We start from the raw sequence: 20,583 nt of genomic DNA on the forward strand, positions 1-20,583 counted from the left end.
CTCCTAACTTCGCACGGCTCAACAATTGTGAGTCCGATCAGCATTGTTACCCAAATTAGAAGGCCTATTTTCCGTATGATTTATCCATTAAAAGATCATGTGCGGGTCAACAATGCGAAATACTGACAAATTTATGATTTGCAACAATTTGATATTTTCAATTAGTGTATTTTTGAGTAAAACTTTTAGCCTAAGTTTGATTTTGGTTATTTATATGATTCATGACATTTTCAGCATGTTTATTACAACTAACTCGAGCTCGTACACGATTTAAACACATTGGATTGCATCTTTAAGTAAAACTTCTAACCGAAATTAACCAAACCAAACCAAACATAAAATTGATAAAGTAACCGAATAAACTGAACAATTAAACCAAAAAACTATTTGGTTAAGTCGATTGAAGCTAATAGCATAACCGAACCGTACACACTAATTTGACGTAATCATGTAAGATAATCATTGTTATATATACCAATAGCAATTACATATAGCTACCAAAATTTCACTTCTAACCATCTCATTTACATTCTCTCCTCTAGCTAATTGTCATCATCATAATATGACACATTCAAAAAGTTCACATGTGGAATATAATCATATACCATATACCAATATTCAATCATTGACTAGTCAGCAGATAACGGAGGCAACGGAGAGTTGATAAGAGTAAGTGTTGGCATACTGAAACGAGACAGTGTGGCCATTAAGTAAAGGCTTTCCATCATTAACTAGACAATCGTCATAAGCGATGCGTTTAAAGAGGCGCGGGTTGATGAGTCTAGCCGAGCTAAACCACCCGCAACTGAGGTGGATACCGGATATGTCGCAGCCGGTAGAGCAAACGTTCATGATCTCGACAGTGTATGTGGGAATGCCATTTGGCAAGGGGTCAGTGAGACCTTGGTTGACGACAATGTCGGATTCAGAACATGTGTCACCCCAGAATCTGTCTGGTACCACTGCTTTTGCTGCGTACATTAAATAAAACAGAATGAGGCTTTTGTTACTTTTGTTTTTTTTTTCTTTTACATGAGAATGGCAAAACTTGTGGAAAGTCAACATTTGTGGTTAGTAGTTTGTACAAATATATGCTTTTTTGCTGATTTGTTTTGTCCATTGGCTATTTTAGTGAACTTTGTGTTGTTACTATTTTTCATTTATTTACTTCTAAACAACAATAGTTAAAAAAAATACTTCATATGGTTTATATATTTTGAAAATAAGTTGCAAATTTTAACTTAAATCCATATTTTAGTACAAGTTTTTCTAGTAACTTAAACATTGTCTGACAAAATTATAAAAAATGAATAGTCAATTTACAAAATGAATAGTTGAAAAACATTTTGTTAATAATTATTTTGGTTATCAATTGTCAACTGTTTATGAAAATTGAAAAAGCTTTTCCTGAACAGAAAAACAGTTTATCAAATTAAGTATAAGACAAAGCAGACTTTTAACCAATGTGTATATAATATTTAATATTAGTATCCAAATCAATCAGAAAATAAATAATTATTAAACATTTAAACATGCAGATAACTGTGCTTTAAACATTTACTCTAAACGAGGCATATAGATGCCTAGCTGACTAACATGCGCCGGATACTATGATACCTTTTCACAAAATATGCATTTTTCCGATTAAAATCCAAATCCCAAAAGTGATTTAATGCAACACTCACAGGCTACAATGCTACATTAATCTTGTTACATTTATAGTAACATTTTCCGAGGGATTAATTTATATTAAGTCTTATAGGTTACATAAAAATCACAAACCTAAATCAAGCTAAATACTAATATTTTATTAATAAATAATCATAAAATAACCTAAGTTGCATGTTAAAAAATTACCTTTTGTGTTTAGACTTATGAAATTTCACAAAACTAACCTATAAGCATAATGTTAAAAAACTACTTATTAACATCACAAAAATCATGTTAAATAAAAATCACAACCTAAAATATCATGATAAATATTGACATTCTTTTAATAAAAATTCACAATAACATGTTACATACCAAGTGTCTAGAAAGATACTTATAATATGAAAAAATCACAAAAATATTGATAATTTTTTAATAAAAAAATCATAAAAATAAGCATCATGTTAAAAAACTACTTATTCTATGAAAATTCACAAACCTAAAATATCATGTAAAATATTGATAATTTTTTAATAAAAAATCACAAAAATAACCTAATTAGCATCATGTTAAAAAAACTACTTATTCTATGAAAAATCACAAAAATCATGTTAAATAAAAATCACAAACCTAACATATCATGTTTATTTAAAATATTTTTATATAAAAAAACACAAAAATAACCCAAGTAACATGTTAAAAAATACTTATAATATGAAAAATGACAAAAAAAAAATAACCTAAGCATCATGTTAAAACTACTTATTTTGCAAAAAAATCACAAAAACAACCTAAGCATCATGCTAAAAACATTACTTATTCTATGAAAAATTACAAAAATCATGTTAGGCCAAAATCACAAACCTAAAATATCATGATAAATATTGATAGTCTTAACATAAAATCACAAAAATAACCTAAATAACATGTTAAAAAATACAAATAACACGAAAAATGATATAAAAAAAATAACCTAAGCATCATGTTAAAAAACTAGTTATTTTATAAAAAAAATCACAAAAATCATGTTAAGCAACACATTTGTGTTTAGATGTTAAAATCTCACAGGTTAAAATCAAGGCATGCCATGTCATCAAAACCATTTACAATCTAAAATGGTTATATATTTTAAAAAGTTAGTTAAATAACAACAATTTAAGTAAAAATGTGGTTGAATTGGTGACATGCATGCCATGCGGTGTACCGTGTGTATATTAAATGGGGACCAGAGGACATACGTGCACCACCAATATATCTGAGCAAAGAGGCTCTGTGCCATTTCACCGGTGTGTGTTGCAGCATTATTATTAAACATATACCAAATTTAAATATTAATAACAAGCGCTACTATTACAATTAAATCAACGTACTAACTATTAGAATCAAGTAGCGTAATTACATAGTTACATTACCTGTATATTTATACGTTTTTTTAGTTTGTACGTTAACTTTTCCCTAGTTATTAGGTATTATTAATTTATGAAGACGAAGTGAATAAAACAACGAATTAATCTAGAGTAAGGTTTTGATGATATTATTACCATGATGATTATGTTGATGATGATGGTGGTGATGATTATGATGATGAAGAAGCTTGCGAGTAATACTCGTGCTGTTGTAGGTTGTACTCGGTGCATCAACAGTTGTACTAATAACCGGTTCCATTAAAATATGATTGTAACGTAACGTGCCTAATGAGATATTAATAAATAACTAAAGTTTAGATCAATTTAGTAACAATTAAATAGATTCATAATGAAAACCTAATTATTAAAGCAGATTTAATAATAATAATAATAATAATAATAATAATAATAATAATAATAATAATGAAAGAAGTTTTTTATAAGCTAACAAATAATAATAATAATAATTATAATAAGTTTATTACTATACCTGTAACTAACGCAACCACCACCAGTAGCAGCACCACAGCACACGTGGCAGCCGTAACAAACAACGGTAACGTTTTCTTCGTCAAGCGGTTAACGGAGCTTAAAGTCATTAATTTAGCCGGAAACTGATTCCGTTACGATTCCGGTTGTACGGAACCCGTAATAATCAGTCGGAGAGTAAAAGCTGAGAATCAATCGTTGAATCTAGAGTTAATAATAATAATAATCAGTACTACACACAGTAAATAATAATAATAATAAAGTGTAAATAATAACATCGAATCAATCAAATAAAGCGAATCAGCAATATTATTATTCCACCGCGAAATCATGAAGATATATATTGCTATATATATTGACATATAAGCATTAAATCAAGCAGTGACTGGTTAATATACATTCTAGTGTTCTACGCAAGCTCAGATTGGACAGATATTATACAAAATCGATGCAAAAATAGAAGAATATATATCTATATCTATATATATATATATCGAACCTTTGAGAGAGAGAGAGAGTAATCAGCTCCGATAAGTGTGATTGTAAGCATATAATAATAATATTATTATATTATTATTATTATATCTGTAGAGAGAGAAACTTTACGGTGGAGAATTAGAATAAGAATTAGGGTTTGGAATTGGAAGAATGAAGGTGTGTCTTGTATTGTAGTGGACGTGGGTTTTATTTATTTACTGAGGGGTAACCGTGGTTAATGAAGGTGCACGTGCGAGGTAAGGTAACTGTGGTTAATACTTACTTGATAGACCAATTTAGGGGAGATTTTTCGAAAGATATTTGAAAATTGAAAAGAGTGATGGGATATTATTATTATTATTATTCTAAACGTAACGTGAGGCGGAAATAAGAATCATTAGATTTTGAATTGTGACATCTAATAACTCTTTAATAAGCATGTGGATAGGTTTTGAATTGTAACATTTAAGACTATCGTGGAATAAGTATTAAAAGTTAATTATGAAACGTGTTATCGAGAAAGTTGAAGGGTACAAATAAAAGTATTTTATTAAGATTATTATTGTTATTTTTAAACATGGTAAGCGTATTTTAGTATAATAAGAATATTAGGCTATGTGTGGTGGATGAGATATAAAATAGCGTTTTGTGCATTGTGGAGCACAGTCAGCAAAGGGTGAGTTTTTGTTTTTGGGGCGTAATGTTGTTGTGGTCTAATATATATATATATAAAACACAAACAAATAATAATAATAATAATAATAATAATAATAAAAAGAAAAGGGAAGAAGGCAATAAAGAGTCCCCCCCTCCATCGCCCCACAATTCGCCATGGGGGGGGGGGGGGGGGGAAGGGGGCGTGTTATCGCCATTGTCGCCGGATTTCGCCCAAACAAGGCACCCACTACGGGTGGCCTTATGGGTTATTTCGTTATCTAAAATAAGTTGTTTTATTTTGCAAGTTCTTAAGCATGATTTCTAACATGGGGGGCTTTAGTTATGTCACTCGCGAATATTAAAACACTTTCTAGCGAACATGGGCATGAACGGTTGGGCGCTAGCCCATTCACGGCCACTATATGTGAGTGGATGGGGCGCTTAAAAAAACTCACCACAACATGCTCAAGTGAGGGGTAGGTGAAGGAGCATGTCCGGTTAGCGTCATGGACGCGATATAATAAGATGAATATTGCTGATGACTTCATCCACAACACATAACATAAATAAGACACTCAAGAAACTTACTATTCTTTTGAAAACCAGGTTGCATATAGAGGGCTCGAAATTGTTAATTATTCAACAATCACCCTACGAAAAGAAAATTCTCTTTCCATTTGGAATTTGGATAGCTTTTAGTTGAATTAATCTTATCTACAATCGGTTATTAATTTCTTGTTAAATTTCATATTTGCACTCGATTGACAAACTAGAATTTGGGACATGCAACTCTTTTTTTTGTTATACTCATCCACACCAACTCCAAATAACATACTTTTACTAAAATTTGCCTTGAACCTCGTTGCCAAACAAAAACATCTAAGAACCCTTGAGAAATTTTGGATTTCCCATGAAAATTAAACCGTCTAAAATAGACGAGTTAGTATCAATCTTGAGAGATTTTGGATTACCCATGAAAATTAAACCGTCCAAATAAAATAGACAAGTTAGTATCAATCCGTTATTCGGTGTCTCAATGGCACGTAAAATCCCCTTGTGTTAACTAATGATCAATGATGTAATTAAGTTTCAAGTATGTGCATCAACTCAAGGATGAAATCGATGTAAACGGTTTAAATGATAACTTTATTTTAAAATCTAATGATAAATAAAAGTTTAACTATCTTTTGTATACGCTCCTAGTCTCCTACCTTTTGATGATTTATGTTTGTGCTTATGTTCACATTAAACTTTCACACTTGATCTAATCTCGTTGAGGACGCATCACGTTATTATTATTTTCTTTTTCGAAACACAAATATCTTATAACTATATGGATTTGTTCATAGTCAACGGGCAATTGGATGAAATATCGAAAAGATAATAATCTACAAGGTGAACACGTCATACACTACATAAACTTTAATAACTTGGAAAAAGTATGTAATTATAAAACTTATGTTTATTTTTGATTTGTTTCGTTAAGTACTCTATATAATTTAACAACTGTGACACAACAATGGAGCCATCGGTTGTCCAAACCGCTCGTCGCTCGTTCGGAAAATGTCTGCTCGTTTTTCCGCTCGATTATAAACGACTCCGCTCGGTTTGGTTTGTGAACGAGCCAAACAACGAGCAAAGGTTCGCTCGGTTTGGTTCGACTCGAATATTTTTAATTCATTTTATATATATTTATATACTCATAAATATATTTTTTGTTTTTAATAGTTATCTTAAATATTGAAAAACTAAATATTAAATATAATATCTTTTAATTATTGAATATTTTCAAGTATTTTAAATTTAAATATAAAGATAATTATATTTGGTTTTTAATTTTTTAATATCAAAGATAATTACAAAAATAAGTTATATATTTGTGTATATATATTTATATAAATAATAAATTTTAATTATTAATTATTTTATTACATTATATCCAACTTCAAACTTCAATTTTATCAAAACTTACAATCTACTATTAGTTATTCTAAAAACTGTTAATTTATTTTCATGCACATTATATTCAACTTCAAACTTGTTTCTTGTAACTTTATAATTTAAAGGGAAAAAGAAAAAAAAGTAATACTCCAAACCATCTTCCGACTAGATACCGCTCGGAAAATGCTCGAAAAATATTTGGTTCGATTAGGCTCGATTCAATCTTGGCTCGGTTCGATTTTGAGCCGCTCGGCTCAGTTCGATTTGAAACGAGCAAGATAGCGGCCTAGCCTCATCCCTCAAGGTGGGCCAGCCCATTTCAACCCTCTCGGCCTAATGGCAACAACATTTATCTTAGGAGGTTCATAAGCCTCCTATGGGCCAGGCCATCCATAAAAGTATGCAAGCCCAGACCCAAGACAATCTGCCCATTAATCGTAACCGTAGGTCCATAACCGAATGGTCGATTAATCATATTAACTATAACCGTCCTTTTTGTTTTATGATTAGTTCGATTAACAATTCAGGTTTCGATTATGGTTAAGTTTTCCCTCACCCCTAAGAGGGGGTTCGAGGGTAGAAGAAAATGTTTTGACCGGGTAAAATGGATTCTCGTAAGAGAGGGTTTACTTAAAACCTATTATTTAACAGAATATTAACTAATCCCGTATTTTTTTATTGCAATGGATTCTCAGGGGTAAAAAACTCATTAACCGTCTTCCGGCTCGTACTAGTTAACCGCATACTTAATAACACAACAATATAGTCCTAAAAGTTATGTTAGTAATCATTTATGTAAACTTATAGTTTAATAAGTATGCAATACTGGATTACACCAAACTAGTTTATCAAATACTAAAAATATTAATTATTCAATTATAGTTCAACAAATTCATTTAAGGGTGTTACAGTAAATTAATAATTTGATTATAGTGATAAGAAGCTATGGTTATTATTTCCCTTAAGTCCTTAACAGTATTATATTCTCTTAGAACTTTCAAACCTTCATAATTTATAAATGATTTCAATTCTTATAGGTAAGGTGGTGATTTAAAAATAAGTTGTTAACTAACAAACCATCCGAGACTAGCTCGGCTTAAGATCGTTTATCACATAAAGAGCATTGACAACACATACATAACAGCAATATAATACATATCCATGACTTTATTTTTAATTTTTCATAAAACGCTCGGTCAAGCTCGCGAGTCTAAATGATCTTAGCATCCAAAGCTCGGGATCGTTTAAGCTCAACTTGTTACAAGCTTCTACCGATCCGATCCCAACTAGTTCACGAATGAGTTGGCTCGTCTACAACCCTAATAATATCACATATCTACGTCTCGGTAGAGCCACTCATTCTAAATCCAAAACTGACACCAACACCACCATAATACAAGATTACAAAACTAAGAAAACTGAAAATGGTCAACTTTATATACAATCCTATATTGAGAACCAACTAACTTTCAACCGACTTTGTTACCCGCGCTCCATTGGTGGCTTTTCATCTTCTCCAACTCTAATCGTTTCACTCGCTCAACTAAATCTTGTTTTTTAGCAGTCGCCTCCTGCAAGCAAAACATATAGCATTTCAAGAATTAAATTATGAAGCAATGTAAATCCAAAACTAAAGACGGAAAAACAGAGGGGTCGGATTTCGGGTAAAAGTGAGACCAGATAGTTAAAAAAGTTGACTTTTTTTTTAAAGTTTTGTTTTTAGCTAACTTTTTGTTTATTTTATCCGTCTGATCCATTAATGATAAAACATAAACTAAACCGACCCGTTCATAAACAAACGAGTCGAGACTGACACTCTGACCAAACTAAAGAAAAAGAAGAAACCTTCAACTTCTTTCTTAAAAGAGCCGCTTCAGTCTCGTGCGTGTCTTTTTCCTCCGCAAATATGTCTATCATTCTTCCTTGCTCCTTGTTGAGATTCTCAAATTTTTCTTTAACTTCCTCAAGCTGATTACAAACGACAGTTATAACAAGTTTGAAGTAAATGGATGACTCCATATGTAACGACTAACGATGCATATAATAGCAATAAACATATTGTAGGCATAATGTTCATAACGTCCAAAAATACCCCTTAAGAATGCTTAATAAATGATCTTTGTGACATTATCAACATGCTGAAGAAAAAGAATAAAGAAAGCGGAATGGTAATAAAATCTTTAGAACCATATTAACTCAATGGTTAAATAAGTAACTTTATTTTCAACACTTAGATAATCAATTATATTAAAAGTGAATTGCAGTTTTCGTCCCTGTGGTTTTGTCCAAATATGCGGTTTTAGTCTAATAGCTTCAAATTTGCAATTTTCGTCCCTGTGGTTTCATTTCACTTGCAATTAAACCCGAATTCATTAACCTCGTTAAGTCTGGTCGTTAAACACATCAGCATCACGTGAGGGACATTTTTGTCCTTTTTCTCTCCAAATAAACCCCGGTCATAATTCGCAAGCCCCCCTTACGTGAGGGGCTAGGGTGTATTTGGAGAAAAAAGGACAAAACTGCCCCTCACGTGAAAGGTACGCTGATGGGTTTAACGACCAAACTTAACTTAACGGGGTTAATGAATTCGGGTTTAGTTGCATGTGAAATGAAACCACAGGGACGAAAATCACAAATTTGAAACTGTTGGACTAAAACCGCAGATTTGGACAAACCACAGGGACAAAAACCACATTTTACTCTATATTAAATTAACGATTAATGTCCCCGCCGTGTAGCTCAGTTGGTTAAGGGGGCGTAAGACTTGGAACAATAACCTAGAGGTCATGGGTTCGAAAGCGATCCTAAGCGCCAATCACCTTGCTGCTGAGTGAGGCTGATTTACCTCTCACGTGATGGGCCTGGGACGGTCTGACGTGGGCCGGTTTGCGTGTTCGGAACAACACGTTTTGGAACAATAAATTAACGGTTAAATAGGTAACGTTAAGAAATACCTGAGCTTCAAGAGCCTTGCGTTGATTTCTTTGTCGTTCTAAATCACGCAGATGATCGCCTAAAACATCTTCATCCCTCTTTTCCAACCTAAAAATGATATAAAATAAATTATAAACGCTTACATAACGTTTAAATTGTTTGAATATAACAGGAAAATGGTGACATACTGCTCTTTTAATCTGGAGTTCTCTTCCACCAACTGATATAATCCAGGCGCACTAGAATTTATAGGATCACTTCCGTTTTCACCAACAACCGCAAACTGCCAACCATACAAAAAAGTGCATTAAGATCGTATAGAGGGGTAAAATGGTCATTTTCTTAGCTGACTTTTCACATTTTTCCGTTAACGATTCAGCACTAAATCACATTTTTTATTGAACAAGTCGCGTACGGTCTAGAGCAAAATGACAAACTTACCCTCGACTGAGAAGCATCGTTTCGAGTAGATTCCTTAGCTGTATTTCCATTATGAGAACCGCCATTTGTATATCTTGGGGTCGTTTCCAAGTCATCATCAGGGATATTTACGGTCAAAGGTGTTGACTTTAGTTTCTGGTGTTTGTTTGAAGAAATGCTCGGTGGTATTGACGCAGCTTTCTTCTTTTTAGAAGAAGTTTCAGGGGAATATTCTAGAACGAAAAGATCAATCGTAAATTCAATAAGTTCCAACCCATAAAAAGTTATAAATAAATATATATAAAAAATTAAATGATCCTTGAAACAAATTTAAAATATCACGTACCTCCATTTAGCGCGCTGCTGTTAGCGGCCCGTTTAGCATATCCAATTCTGTGGCAGTAACTACGCCTGAATCAAGAAGTGATTATTATTTTACATATATAATCAGTGGTCTCAAAATTAATTACGCTATAATCTATTTCAAAAAAAATAATAATAATAAAATAATAATAATAATAATAATAATATCATTAATGTAATGTATACCAGTAATCCTTCTGCATCTGAATAAGACGGTTTTCGAGTCTTGAAAGAACAATGGTGCGTTCAAACCCTTGTTTATCATGAGCCGGTTCCACAAAATTAGCCTCCAAAACACCTAACCAACAACAAAAATCCAAAAAAAAAAAACACATTTTAAAACATTCTTTACTAATATATATTCACGCAAAGCATTCAAATCTTTTTAAAGAATAAATATAACCTATTACTCCACGACCGTCACTTCCCGCAGCAGTCCAAAGTCTCCAAAACGGCTACAAAATAAAAAATATTAATTAAAGAAAAACCTCAATTTAAATGTTAAAAAGAGTTCAAACCTTAATGAGCCGGTTTTTATGATAAACATTGTATCCTTGAACATCGATATGAGCTTTTGCGTCTTTGACAAATCCCATAGTAACAACCGCAACTATCTGTTAATCAAAACATAAAAAATTAATTATCAAATTATAACAATAATAACTTAATAAGCAACAAACTTATTAAAAATATTACATTTGAATTCTGAGAAACTTTATCAGCATTGGGCATAGGACGATACGTAATCTCGGTCACCATCATCATGTCGTTAACTATATTATGATGCTGAATGTCTTTTCCACGAAGAATCATTCGGAATCCCGGAGGGATTCTTAGATAAAGAATCGATGCATAACTCTAAAATAACCAAAACGAAAATGTACGTTAATTAAATTCATTAGATTTATATTATCAACTAGAAAATGCTTACTCTTAGTGAATGCCGATAGGTTAAATAATGTCGAGAGTTTGGGTAGGTGTTGGCCATTTGTATATTCTTCTCGTCTCGATTAACACCTCGAATTTGAATATCCTAAAAAGATGAAATGTAAATTAATCTCACTTAAAAGCAATGAAATATATATAAATTATAAAGGCATGTTAATACGAACTTCTTCATCGGCATCAAAATCAAGTTCCAACTGTCCTTGATCATCATCCCACAAATTGTAAATGATTACGCGAGTGCCTTGATCGTTTATATGATCAAACTACAAAATAAAAAAAAGGCTAAATAACAATAATAGTAATAATAATATGAATAAGTTTAAAAACATAAAAAATAATATTTTACTTGTTTAAGGAGGCTTGCTTCACTTGAAAATGGAGACCATTGAACCACCGCCTCAACGTTCTTATTCCACACGCCAGGTGATGATCGTATAAGCTTCTTCCACTCTTGGCCGTCTTTTTGGTAATCAAGCTTTTTAATGGCAATTCAACAGAAATAAAAGATGCTTAATTTGCTATAAAGATAAAAAAAAATATATTAATTATCAGGTTAACTTAAGTACCATGGGAACTAAAATATCTTCCTTTCCTGTGCTTCGAAGAAACGTATAGGACAAGAGTCCAATGCTCTGTGTAGACCTGCAATACAAAAAATTAATAAAAAAAAATTATCATTATTTTTATTATTATTAGTATCATTATTTTTTTTATTATTATTATTATTATAATAATAATAATAATTATTATTATTGTTATTATTATTATTATTATTATTGTAAGTGAACGAGCTAAAATTACCTTTTTCCATCTTTTCCAGAGCAGCGAGTGAAAACAATAACATCGGCCCCGAGCCTCATGGTACTCGTCTTGAAACCATTTCCATCTGTCAAAAGAAAAAAAAATAAGAAACAATTATCATAACAGAGAAAAGTAGCGCATACTTATTTATTCGATTTTTTTGTAATTTTAACTTACATTGTCCAATGACGTCTGCAACTTTGCTTTTCAAAGAATATCCAAGAGACATACATTGTCTCATCTTATCAGGGTCCATCCCGCCACCGTTATCTATTATAAAAGTTAAATATTATATAACTCCACAAAATGGACAAGACGCTCTTAACGGATTGACCCAACCAGTAGACATAAAACAAACAGATACCTTCAATTAGCAACATTTTATTTCCATCTTTCTTGTTTATTAGCATATCAATGTTGACATATGTAGCGCCATTGCAGACCTAAATAAGTAAACACCGACAGAATATAGTTTATATGTATCGTAACAAAATTAATAATAATAATAATAATAATTAAGAAATTGTGAAGTACCTCATCTAGTGAATTGTCCAAAAGTTCCGCAAAAGCTACACGAGCAAACATATTCAAAATTAATGACTAAATACTGAATTCTAAAAGTTGAAAACGGTTAAATTGGTTAAATAATATTTACCGCCAAGAACCCATTTATGGCTTGTTGCATTTGAGTGTAGAAACTTTGGATGAACCCTAACATGATCCATGCCACCTGTAAACGTAGCACAAACTCAAATCATTATAGGGGCCTGTAAATGAACCGAACGTTCATGAACCGTTTGACGGGAAGTACGTTTATGTTCATTTATCTAATAAAAAAACAAACATGAACACGTTTTTTTGTTCATTTAATTAAACAAACAAACATGAACACACATTTTGTTCGTTCATTTATGTTTGTGAACGTCCGTTTAGGCTCGTTCACTTATGTTCGTTTAAATTTAAATTTTAATAAATACATAAGTAGTTTTATTTATATAAATATAAATGTAAGTACTTTATTTATGTCCGTTTATGTTTGTTCGTATGGTAGAATCATGTAAACTTAAACCACTAATTTAGGTAATTATGTTTGCTCACTTAAGTTTGTTTATTTATGTTCATTAACCATACATTTAGATTTTAATCGAACGAACACCAACATGTCCCTCGTGTTTGTGATCGCGTTCAGTTAAAGTTAAATGAACGAACACGAAAACGACCAGTCCGTTTACAAACCTAAACATCAAATAACTTCAGAAAATCAACAATATGTTTATCAATAATTCTAATAATTGCAATTAATTATAAAATAATAAAAAAATCCCCAATTAGCCTTACAATAATTACAATTAACTAATTAATTAATCAATCCTACATTGTTATATATATGTATATATATTAATCTATATATATATAAAACACACTGACCAGTATATGTATCCAAGTTAGCAGCAGACCCCTCATCATCAAAATCACCAGCTTTCCAAAAATTCTTGCAACCATGAACCACCGTACGCGGCGGCGCGTGCTTCTCCGGCAAAGGATCAAGAAACCCATCTGGCAAATTATTATTATTACAGCATTCATCATCGGAACCATCCAGATCAATCACAGTCGCCGATGACATATTATTATATTATTATTATTATTATTATTATTATTATTATTATTAATCAGTGTGCAATGTGGTGGTGGTGCTTACGTGGAGTGGCGGTGATGTTATGACTTATGTTGGTCAACATGCGGCTATGTCGGGAAACAGTAACTAACTTTTTGTTCCTTTTATTTTTATCAGGAAAAAGAAAATAAAATTGATAGTTGGTGCAAATCTTTTTATATCACGTGGATACTATTATTACTAGGTTACTATCCGTGTGACCTACTGCCCGTGTTACACACGGGTTAATATTAGATATATAACAAAAATGTATATAAACTATCATACAATATAATATTATATAAAGATATATAAACATTCAAAATATAATAACATATAACGATATCTAAACATTCAAAAAACATCCACAAAAAGAAGCACAACAAACCATTGTCTACATAATAACCTAATAGAAACAAACAATTCATTGTCTTATCAAACACATTAAACCATTAGATATTAACATGACTTGAACATGATGACCTTGAAAACTTCCGTCCAAAACAAAACCATGCACCTTAACCACCTGAAAAATATAAACAAAACATGGAACGTTATTAAGTATTAAACCAAAAAGTTAGGCCTCGTTTGTTTTTTTTAGAGATTTAAGTCTGAATCTGAATACCACATCTGAATGTTAAGAGGTGGTTCAAATGTCTGAAATCTGAATCATTAAGAGGTGGAGGCTAGAGACGAACCTCTAGCCTAGTCTCCGGGTTAGAAGTTAATGGAGGCCGGAGACAAACGTATGTTTTTTTTTTGTTAAGAGGTTTTCAGACCCACTAAAAGCTCTTACTGGTTCAGATGCTATTAAGACGCTGAACTTCTTAATGTCAGAAAAAAAACAAACAGCCCCACGTCTGATTACATCTGACCGAATCAGACGTTTTCCTCTATTAAGAGAAAAGAGGCAAAAACAAACAGGGCCATAATGTATATTATAATTAATGGGTGATATCTACAATATGTAGCTACTATGTTGATGTCAAAAGAAAATAAATCAATTTTATAACCTAAGTTTATAACCAGAAACAAAAAAAAATAATAAATTTGGTAATTACAAATCAAAGTATATTGAAAATATAATAGTAGAGAGACAGACATATTATAAGTAATCACTAATACCAAATAATTAAAATTATAATATCGTTAATACAATCTTCATGCTAACACAAACTAAATAAAAACATAAAAGGTATACTCTAAAAGAATATATAAACATATGGATTTTAAGTTTACCAAAAACGAACTTACATCACAACCCACCAAAAACCACAAACTGTAATAACAACCTGTTATAAGTGTGTATTGTACTTTTTTAGAAGCCTATGTATATGAAGTAAACTACTAACATAAAGGAAAAAAGCAAAGTCAACAATAAAGTCAAAAATTCTATTTATCAAAAATCTAACTACATATTTCATCTCATTTACCTTAAACTTCTGATTCAGAACCAAAATAGCTTTGAAGATCATCAAAATCGGATTCATAATTTTGACAATCTAACAACCATTTAACCTTCTCAGCTACCTCATTCTCCAAATCCAAATGTGCTCTTGCTTCAAAAACATTAGAAAGCTTCAAAACATCTAAATCTCTTAGTAGAAAAATGTCATTGGATTGCAATATCGACTTCGGATTGACAGTCTTTTGTTGTCCATTCACATATTTGATAACCACATTATTTTGCAAAGGATAAAAAAACACTCCCTAACATTGACAAAAGGAAGTAGTTGTTGTTCATGTTGTAAAATCTCTTCATTTAGAACATTCAATAGTTCTCTCTCTTCCTCGTTAATAACTTGTTTGTGGTTTCCGAACCCTATTATTTGGTACTTAGACAGAATGTTAAAAGACATAACCGATTCGATAGAAGGCTTATGGATTGTAGAGAGATCGCTAAGAATAAACTGATAATTGGTTTCGGATGAAAATTTCCAAGAAACAATTGTTGTCATTGTTGAAGATGATGGAAGATATGAAATTTTCAAAGAAACCGATTATTGAAGAAGTTATGATTATGGAGTTGATCTTCCAAAGAGTCTTTCTTAATTATTAATAAAAGTGACTGTTTATTGAATCCATAAAACTCATGATTATCCCTATATTTATTAAACTATTGATGAACATTTAACCTATTCTCCTATTTTTTTAATGTAGTAAATTGATAACATATAAATGTATATAACATAGATTAAACATAGATTTCGGATATATATATATATATATATATATATATATATATATAAATCAGTATAATATTAGCCTATAAATAAAAGTCTACAAAAATAAATTTCAAAAACATAAAAGATATAATACAAAAACCATAAACAACTAAACATAATTGAACATACAATCTAATTCCTATAGTTAAAAAAAATAAAATAATAGAATCCTTTTATTAAAAAACCTTTAACATGTTTAAAAAGATACAAACGTAAACAAAAAAGTATTGTCAATAAATTCATAGAAGGTTTCCAAATATTTCTTTATACACAACATTTTTGGTTTCACTAATTAATTTGGATTCATTATCTAATAAAACAATCTTAATACCTTCGCGAGTCTTCACTATAGACAAAGCAACATAAAGCTGGCCATGTGTAAAAATCGGGTCTTTTAAATATAATCCAACACGCGATAAAGATTGTCCTTGACTTTTATTTATAGTCATTGCAAAACAAACCGATATAGGAAACTGTCTTCTTTTTAACTTGAATGGAAGCTTCTTATCAGGCGGTGTAAGACTTATTCTGCTAAGTAAAGTACGAAATCCAATATTAGTACCAGAAACAACTTTAGCTTCAATGACGCGTTTACCCAAACTAACAACTTGTAGTCGAGTTCCATTGCACAACCCTTTTTTCTGATTAATATTTCATAGTAACATAATAGGAACTCCAACCTTAAGTAACAAATGGTGGTTTGGCATTCTGGACATCTTTATACCATTAAGAAAATCAGGAGAGTACAACGTGGGATCAAAATCCTCAGATACACTTTCAACCTCGTCGATGCTATCTGAACTTAAGTACTCCATTTCTTGACCAGGAAAATACGCTAACATACGATCATTAATCTCTTGAACCACATCATTTAAGGGAGCAAGCAACGCCCGTTCTTGAAAGTAAGCAAGATCATTAAACCTATCTAAAATAGAAGGATAAACAAAGTCTATTAAATCATACATAGGATCAAAGGAATCTTTTATTAGAAGATCCTGTGGAATTGATATAGTTGCTTCACCATCATTAGGACCACCAAGATTACCTTGACCAATATCCAACAACCAATCCGCGAATTGTTTAATCTCTAAAGTATTTGACATGTGAGAACCAACAGTCAACCTCATGTTCTTAGTTAGTTTCAAAACCTTACAATTTGACCATATGTAAGAAGAACTAATTGTGGCGTTCACACAATCGTTTCTTGTTCCATTCTGTACAACAGGTAAAATCTATCTGAAATCACCACCAAGAACAACCGCCTTACCTCCAAACAATGATCCAGAAGTGTTGGCCAAATCAACGTTCATAACATCTTTTAGGGTTCTGTCCAACGCTTCGAACGCATGTTTATGAATCATGGGAGCTTCATCCCAAATTATTAATGATGTTTTCTTCAATAACTCAGAAACATCTGTATTTCCCTTAATATGAAAATGTTGAATATGTCAACATTACATTCAATAAAATAATTTAAAAACATAATTTAAAAACATAATTTTAAATTGGAAATAATCTAGACTTAATGAAATTTATAGTAGTTACCTGACATTGGGAGTCCTCGGTAAGATTGATTGGAATAAGGAATCTGGAATGAGCCGTTCTACCGCCTTCTAATAATAAAGATGCTATTCCACTTGAAGCAACATTAAGAACAATTTCTCCATTTGACCGAATTGAGGCAGATAAAGTTTTTCATAAGTATGTTTTCCCAGTACCGCCGTAACCATACACGAAAAAAACACCACATTTTTTACGTTTCACGGAGTTGAATATTTCGTTGTAAACGTTTTTTTGTTCATCAGTTAGAGAAGTGTACAAAAGCTTAAAATCATTTGACAAAGAATCCTTATCATAATATAATTCTTCCATCATAAGAGGATTCATTGACGTAGACACAGATTCCTGATCTGGAAAAGGCATGTGTGAAAACCTACGTAGAGATGGATTGTTTGATACCAAAAACTCCTCAATCTGAAGTAATGCCAAGTTCTTCAGTTGCTCGTCACTAAGAGACAAACCTGGAAAAAAAAATCTACCTTAAACTAAACTACAAAAAGACAAGTTCACACATATAACAAAACTAACCTGGATTCTTGTGTTTCTTTTGTTGATGATAAAGAATCCCGTTGACTAAAAATTGCCATGTATTATCCCAAACGTAATCAGGTCTTGATAAAGAGGATGTTATAGGCATTATTGCAAACAAATTTCTTAAATAATATCCGTTTGCGATATGACTTGCTTCCTCAATTGCTTCTATGTACTCCTTATCATCGTCTAAAAGCCCTCTTCTATAACATGCATATCTAAAAGAATCACAAACAAAACCATCTACTGTTCGAATATCTTCAAAACATTTCGTTCCTTTAACCTTGTTTAAAGTATTCTTAAGTAGTATGCCTCGTCAAATGATGCGGGAACGGCATGAATTCTACCAATAGCAAACCCACTTTGCCTTTCTACCCATTTTGGCGGTGATGTTTATTTTCCATACAAACTGTGTTGGAAACTGAGCATATGATAGCCTCCTTGCATGCTCGTAGTTTCTATTTGCTTCCATCCAACCAGTAAACATTGAAACTGAATTGGAAGTCTTGGTAAGAACATCTTCAATATCTTCCTCAGGGCCATAAATTACTTGTTGTTGACCAGGTAAATGAAAAGGAAGTCTCGTAACAGCTGGACCCTGTAATGAACATCAAAAGCAAATATTCTCCAAGCAGCCTCACATGCAGAAAGATATCTATAATCGTAAAAGGCTTTAATCTCATCTACTTAAGGATCTTCATTGTCGGCGGTGTTATTTTGGACAAGGGAAATTGTAGCTCGATCTGGACCCTTATTTATATATTTAAACAAATACTTGATTGATCCTTCTTGATTGCACCACTCGACATTTATATGGGCTTGATACTTTCGTAAAAGAATTTTGTTGTAAGGCACAACACTTCTATTATCTAGATTTATACCTTTCTTAACGACGTAACGTCCATTGTCTCTTCTTTTGTAAAGCGGAAAACCGTTGGAATCTATACTTGTCTCATTTTGAAATCGTTTTGGGAAATTTTTGGAACATTCTCTATAAATCATGCAGCTACAGCTCGGATTAGCCTCACCACAAGGACCATGAAGCATATGATCTGACACAAGCTGGTATAGGTCTGGTTCAGTGACCTTGTCAGGAATTTCACTTGAAATAAAATTATCTATATGGGACGGATTGTGAATTTTATTCTCTGGGGCAATGAATAGGCAAATATGGGCATGAGGCAGACCACGTTTTCTGAAACTCAATCGTGTAAACGGCTGCATTTGAAATAAAACAAATAAATTAGCAAAAATTATATGAAAAAAAATTCAGGATTAAAAAGTAAACAAAATATGAAAACAAAAATATTAAAAAGAAAACCGAACCTGCTTTAATTTTTCCAATCAAAGCCTTATCCTTCAACAACTTAATCATTGAATCAAGCTTCATTTTAAAAATCCGACATAGTATATCTGGCCTGTCTTCAGAATTTAAATTGGTATCCTTTAAAAAAATGTTTGACTTCTGGCCAACTGGGATTGCACGTAATGGTTAAGAAAAAATCTGGATAACCGTACCATCTACAAAGACACATAGCGTCCAAGTAATTTTGCATCATATATCTACTTCCACCAGTAAAAGATGAGGGGAGAATTACACGCTACCCAGATGTTGAAACATCTGAATTTCCTGCCGTCTTAAGGTTTCGAAGGCTTTCGTAGGTGTCAGACCTAAGTTCACTCTGTTTTCCACGTATAAAATGCAACCTTTGACTCTCAACCATTGTATATTTGTCAACCAAAAGCTGCTGAAAAAGCCGTCTTCCATTTAAGGGTAGTGAGAATTGGTTCGTCCTATCTTGTAACCTATATGCAAACTCTCGCATCGTGACCTTCTTACGGGCAGCCGTAGATGAAGTATCTACATTCCTATGAGCAATGTCTACCTTACAACCATCCTCACCAAAAGGATAAATCAACTGTGTTTGAAGAGGAGTATAAGAAGGATGAAGTTCACTAATTCGTCGAAGACCACCAGACCTGGAGTTTACTATTATATCTCTCTTGTCCATGGCATCACCAATATCTCCAACAATAAGAGCGGCCACTTCAGAGGCCGTTGGTAAGTTATAAGTTCTACCATCGTATTTCCTTGTTCCAACAATGCGGAGCTTAAAATCATTCTGAGGATTTTGTTTATAAGTATCACGTACCATACGATATGCCTGAACCAATGGATTTTGTGAGTCTAGCATTTCCTTGAGATAATTAATAATATAATTTTCGTAATTCTCGGCATCTGATGATGATTGACTGTAAGACAAACAAATAAACTTTAACATTAATATAAATGAAATTTTAGATAAAATAGAAATTGTTTTATAAATGAAAAACATATAATGTTTAAAAGTAAGCCTTACCCAAAAACTTTTTGTTAGTTTGATATTTCGTTCTCCGTATCATAAATGTATAGTTGAGCAAACTGAGGTTTGTTACCATCTAATGGAAGAAGACTTCCTATAGAATGGTAGTTTTCTCCGCAAAGTCTAAACGTGTAAGGAGCGTTTCCTCTATTAATGGAATT

At 32.0% G+C, this 20,583-nt stretch overlaps 3 protein-coding genes across 3 annotated transcripts; all 3 read right to left on the bottom strand.

Moving 5' to 3' along the window:
- Positions 1 to 633: 633 nt before the first annotated feature.
- Positions 634 to 3,655, bottom strand: LOC143588592 (protein TAPETUM DETERMINANT 1-like). Its single transcript, XM_077069553.1, has 2 exons — positions 3,547 to 3,655; positions 634 to 971 (listed from the first exon to the last, which is right to left on the bottom strand). The coding sequence occupies exons 1-2, from the start codon at positions 3,653 to 3,655 to the stop codon at positions 634 to 636; spliced, it is 447 nt and encodes a 148-aa protein (XP_076925668.1).
- Positions 3,656 to 7,800: 4,145 nt separating this feature from the next.
- LOC143588598 (protein MICRORCHIDIA 7-like) lies at positions 7,801 to 12,827 on the bottom strand. The gene is made up of 19 exons (XM_077069559.1): positions 12,742 to 12,827; positions 12,621 to 12,655; positions 12,451 to 12,529; positions 12,264 to 12,356; positions 12,087 to 12,171; positions 11,852 to 11,927; positions 11,632 to 11,760; positions 11,450 to 11,548; positions 11,269 to 11,370; positions 11,034 to 11,195; positions 10,856 to 10,951; positions 10,741 to 10,792; positions 10,524 to 10,635; positions 10,321 to 10,385; positions 9,996 to 10,207; positions 9,743 to 9,837; positions 9,575 to 9,662; positions 8,466 to 8,588; positions 7,801 to 8,191 (listed from the first exon to the last, which is right to left on the bottom strand). The coding sequence occupies exons 1-19, from the start codon at positions 12,809 to 12,811 to the stop codon at positions 8,090 to 8,092; spliced, it is 1,875 nt and encodes a 624-aa protein (XP_076925674.1). The 5' UTR covers positions 12,812 to 12,827; the 3' UTR covers positions 7,801 to 8,089.
- Positions 12,828 to 17,200: 4,373 nt separating this feature from the next.
- On the bottom strand, positions 17,201 to 18,964 carry LOC143588594 (uncharacterized). The gene is made up of 6 exons (XM_077069554.1): positions 18,941 to 18,964; positions 18,422 to 18,657; positions 18,057 to 18,277; positions 17,726 to 17,989; positions 17,514 to 17,629; positions 17,201 to 17,392 (listed from the first exon to the last, which is right to left on the bottom strand). The coding sequence occupies exons 1-6, from the start codon at positions 18,962 to 18,964 to the stop codon at positions 17,201 to 17,203; spliced, it is 1,053 nt and encodes a 350-aa protein (XP_076925669.1).
- Positions 18,965 to 20,583: the final 1,619 nt, after the last annotated feature.

Source organism: Bidens hawaiensis, unplaced genomic scaffold (genome assembly GCF_021521415.1).
Source record: "Bidens hawaiensis isolate Kalapana, Puna unplaced genomic scaffold, B.hawaiensis_p1.1 tig00036501_1, whole genome shotgun sequence".
Taxonomy (NCBI): Eukaryota; Viridiplantae; Streptophyta; class Magnoliopsida; order Asterales; family Asteraceae; genus Bidens; species Bidens hawaiensis.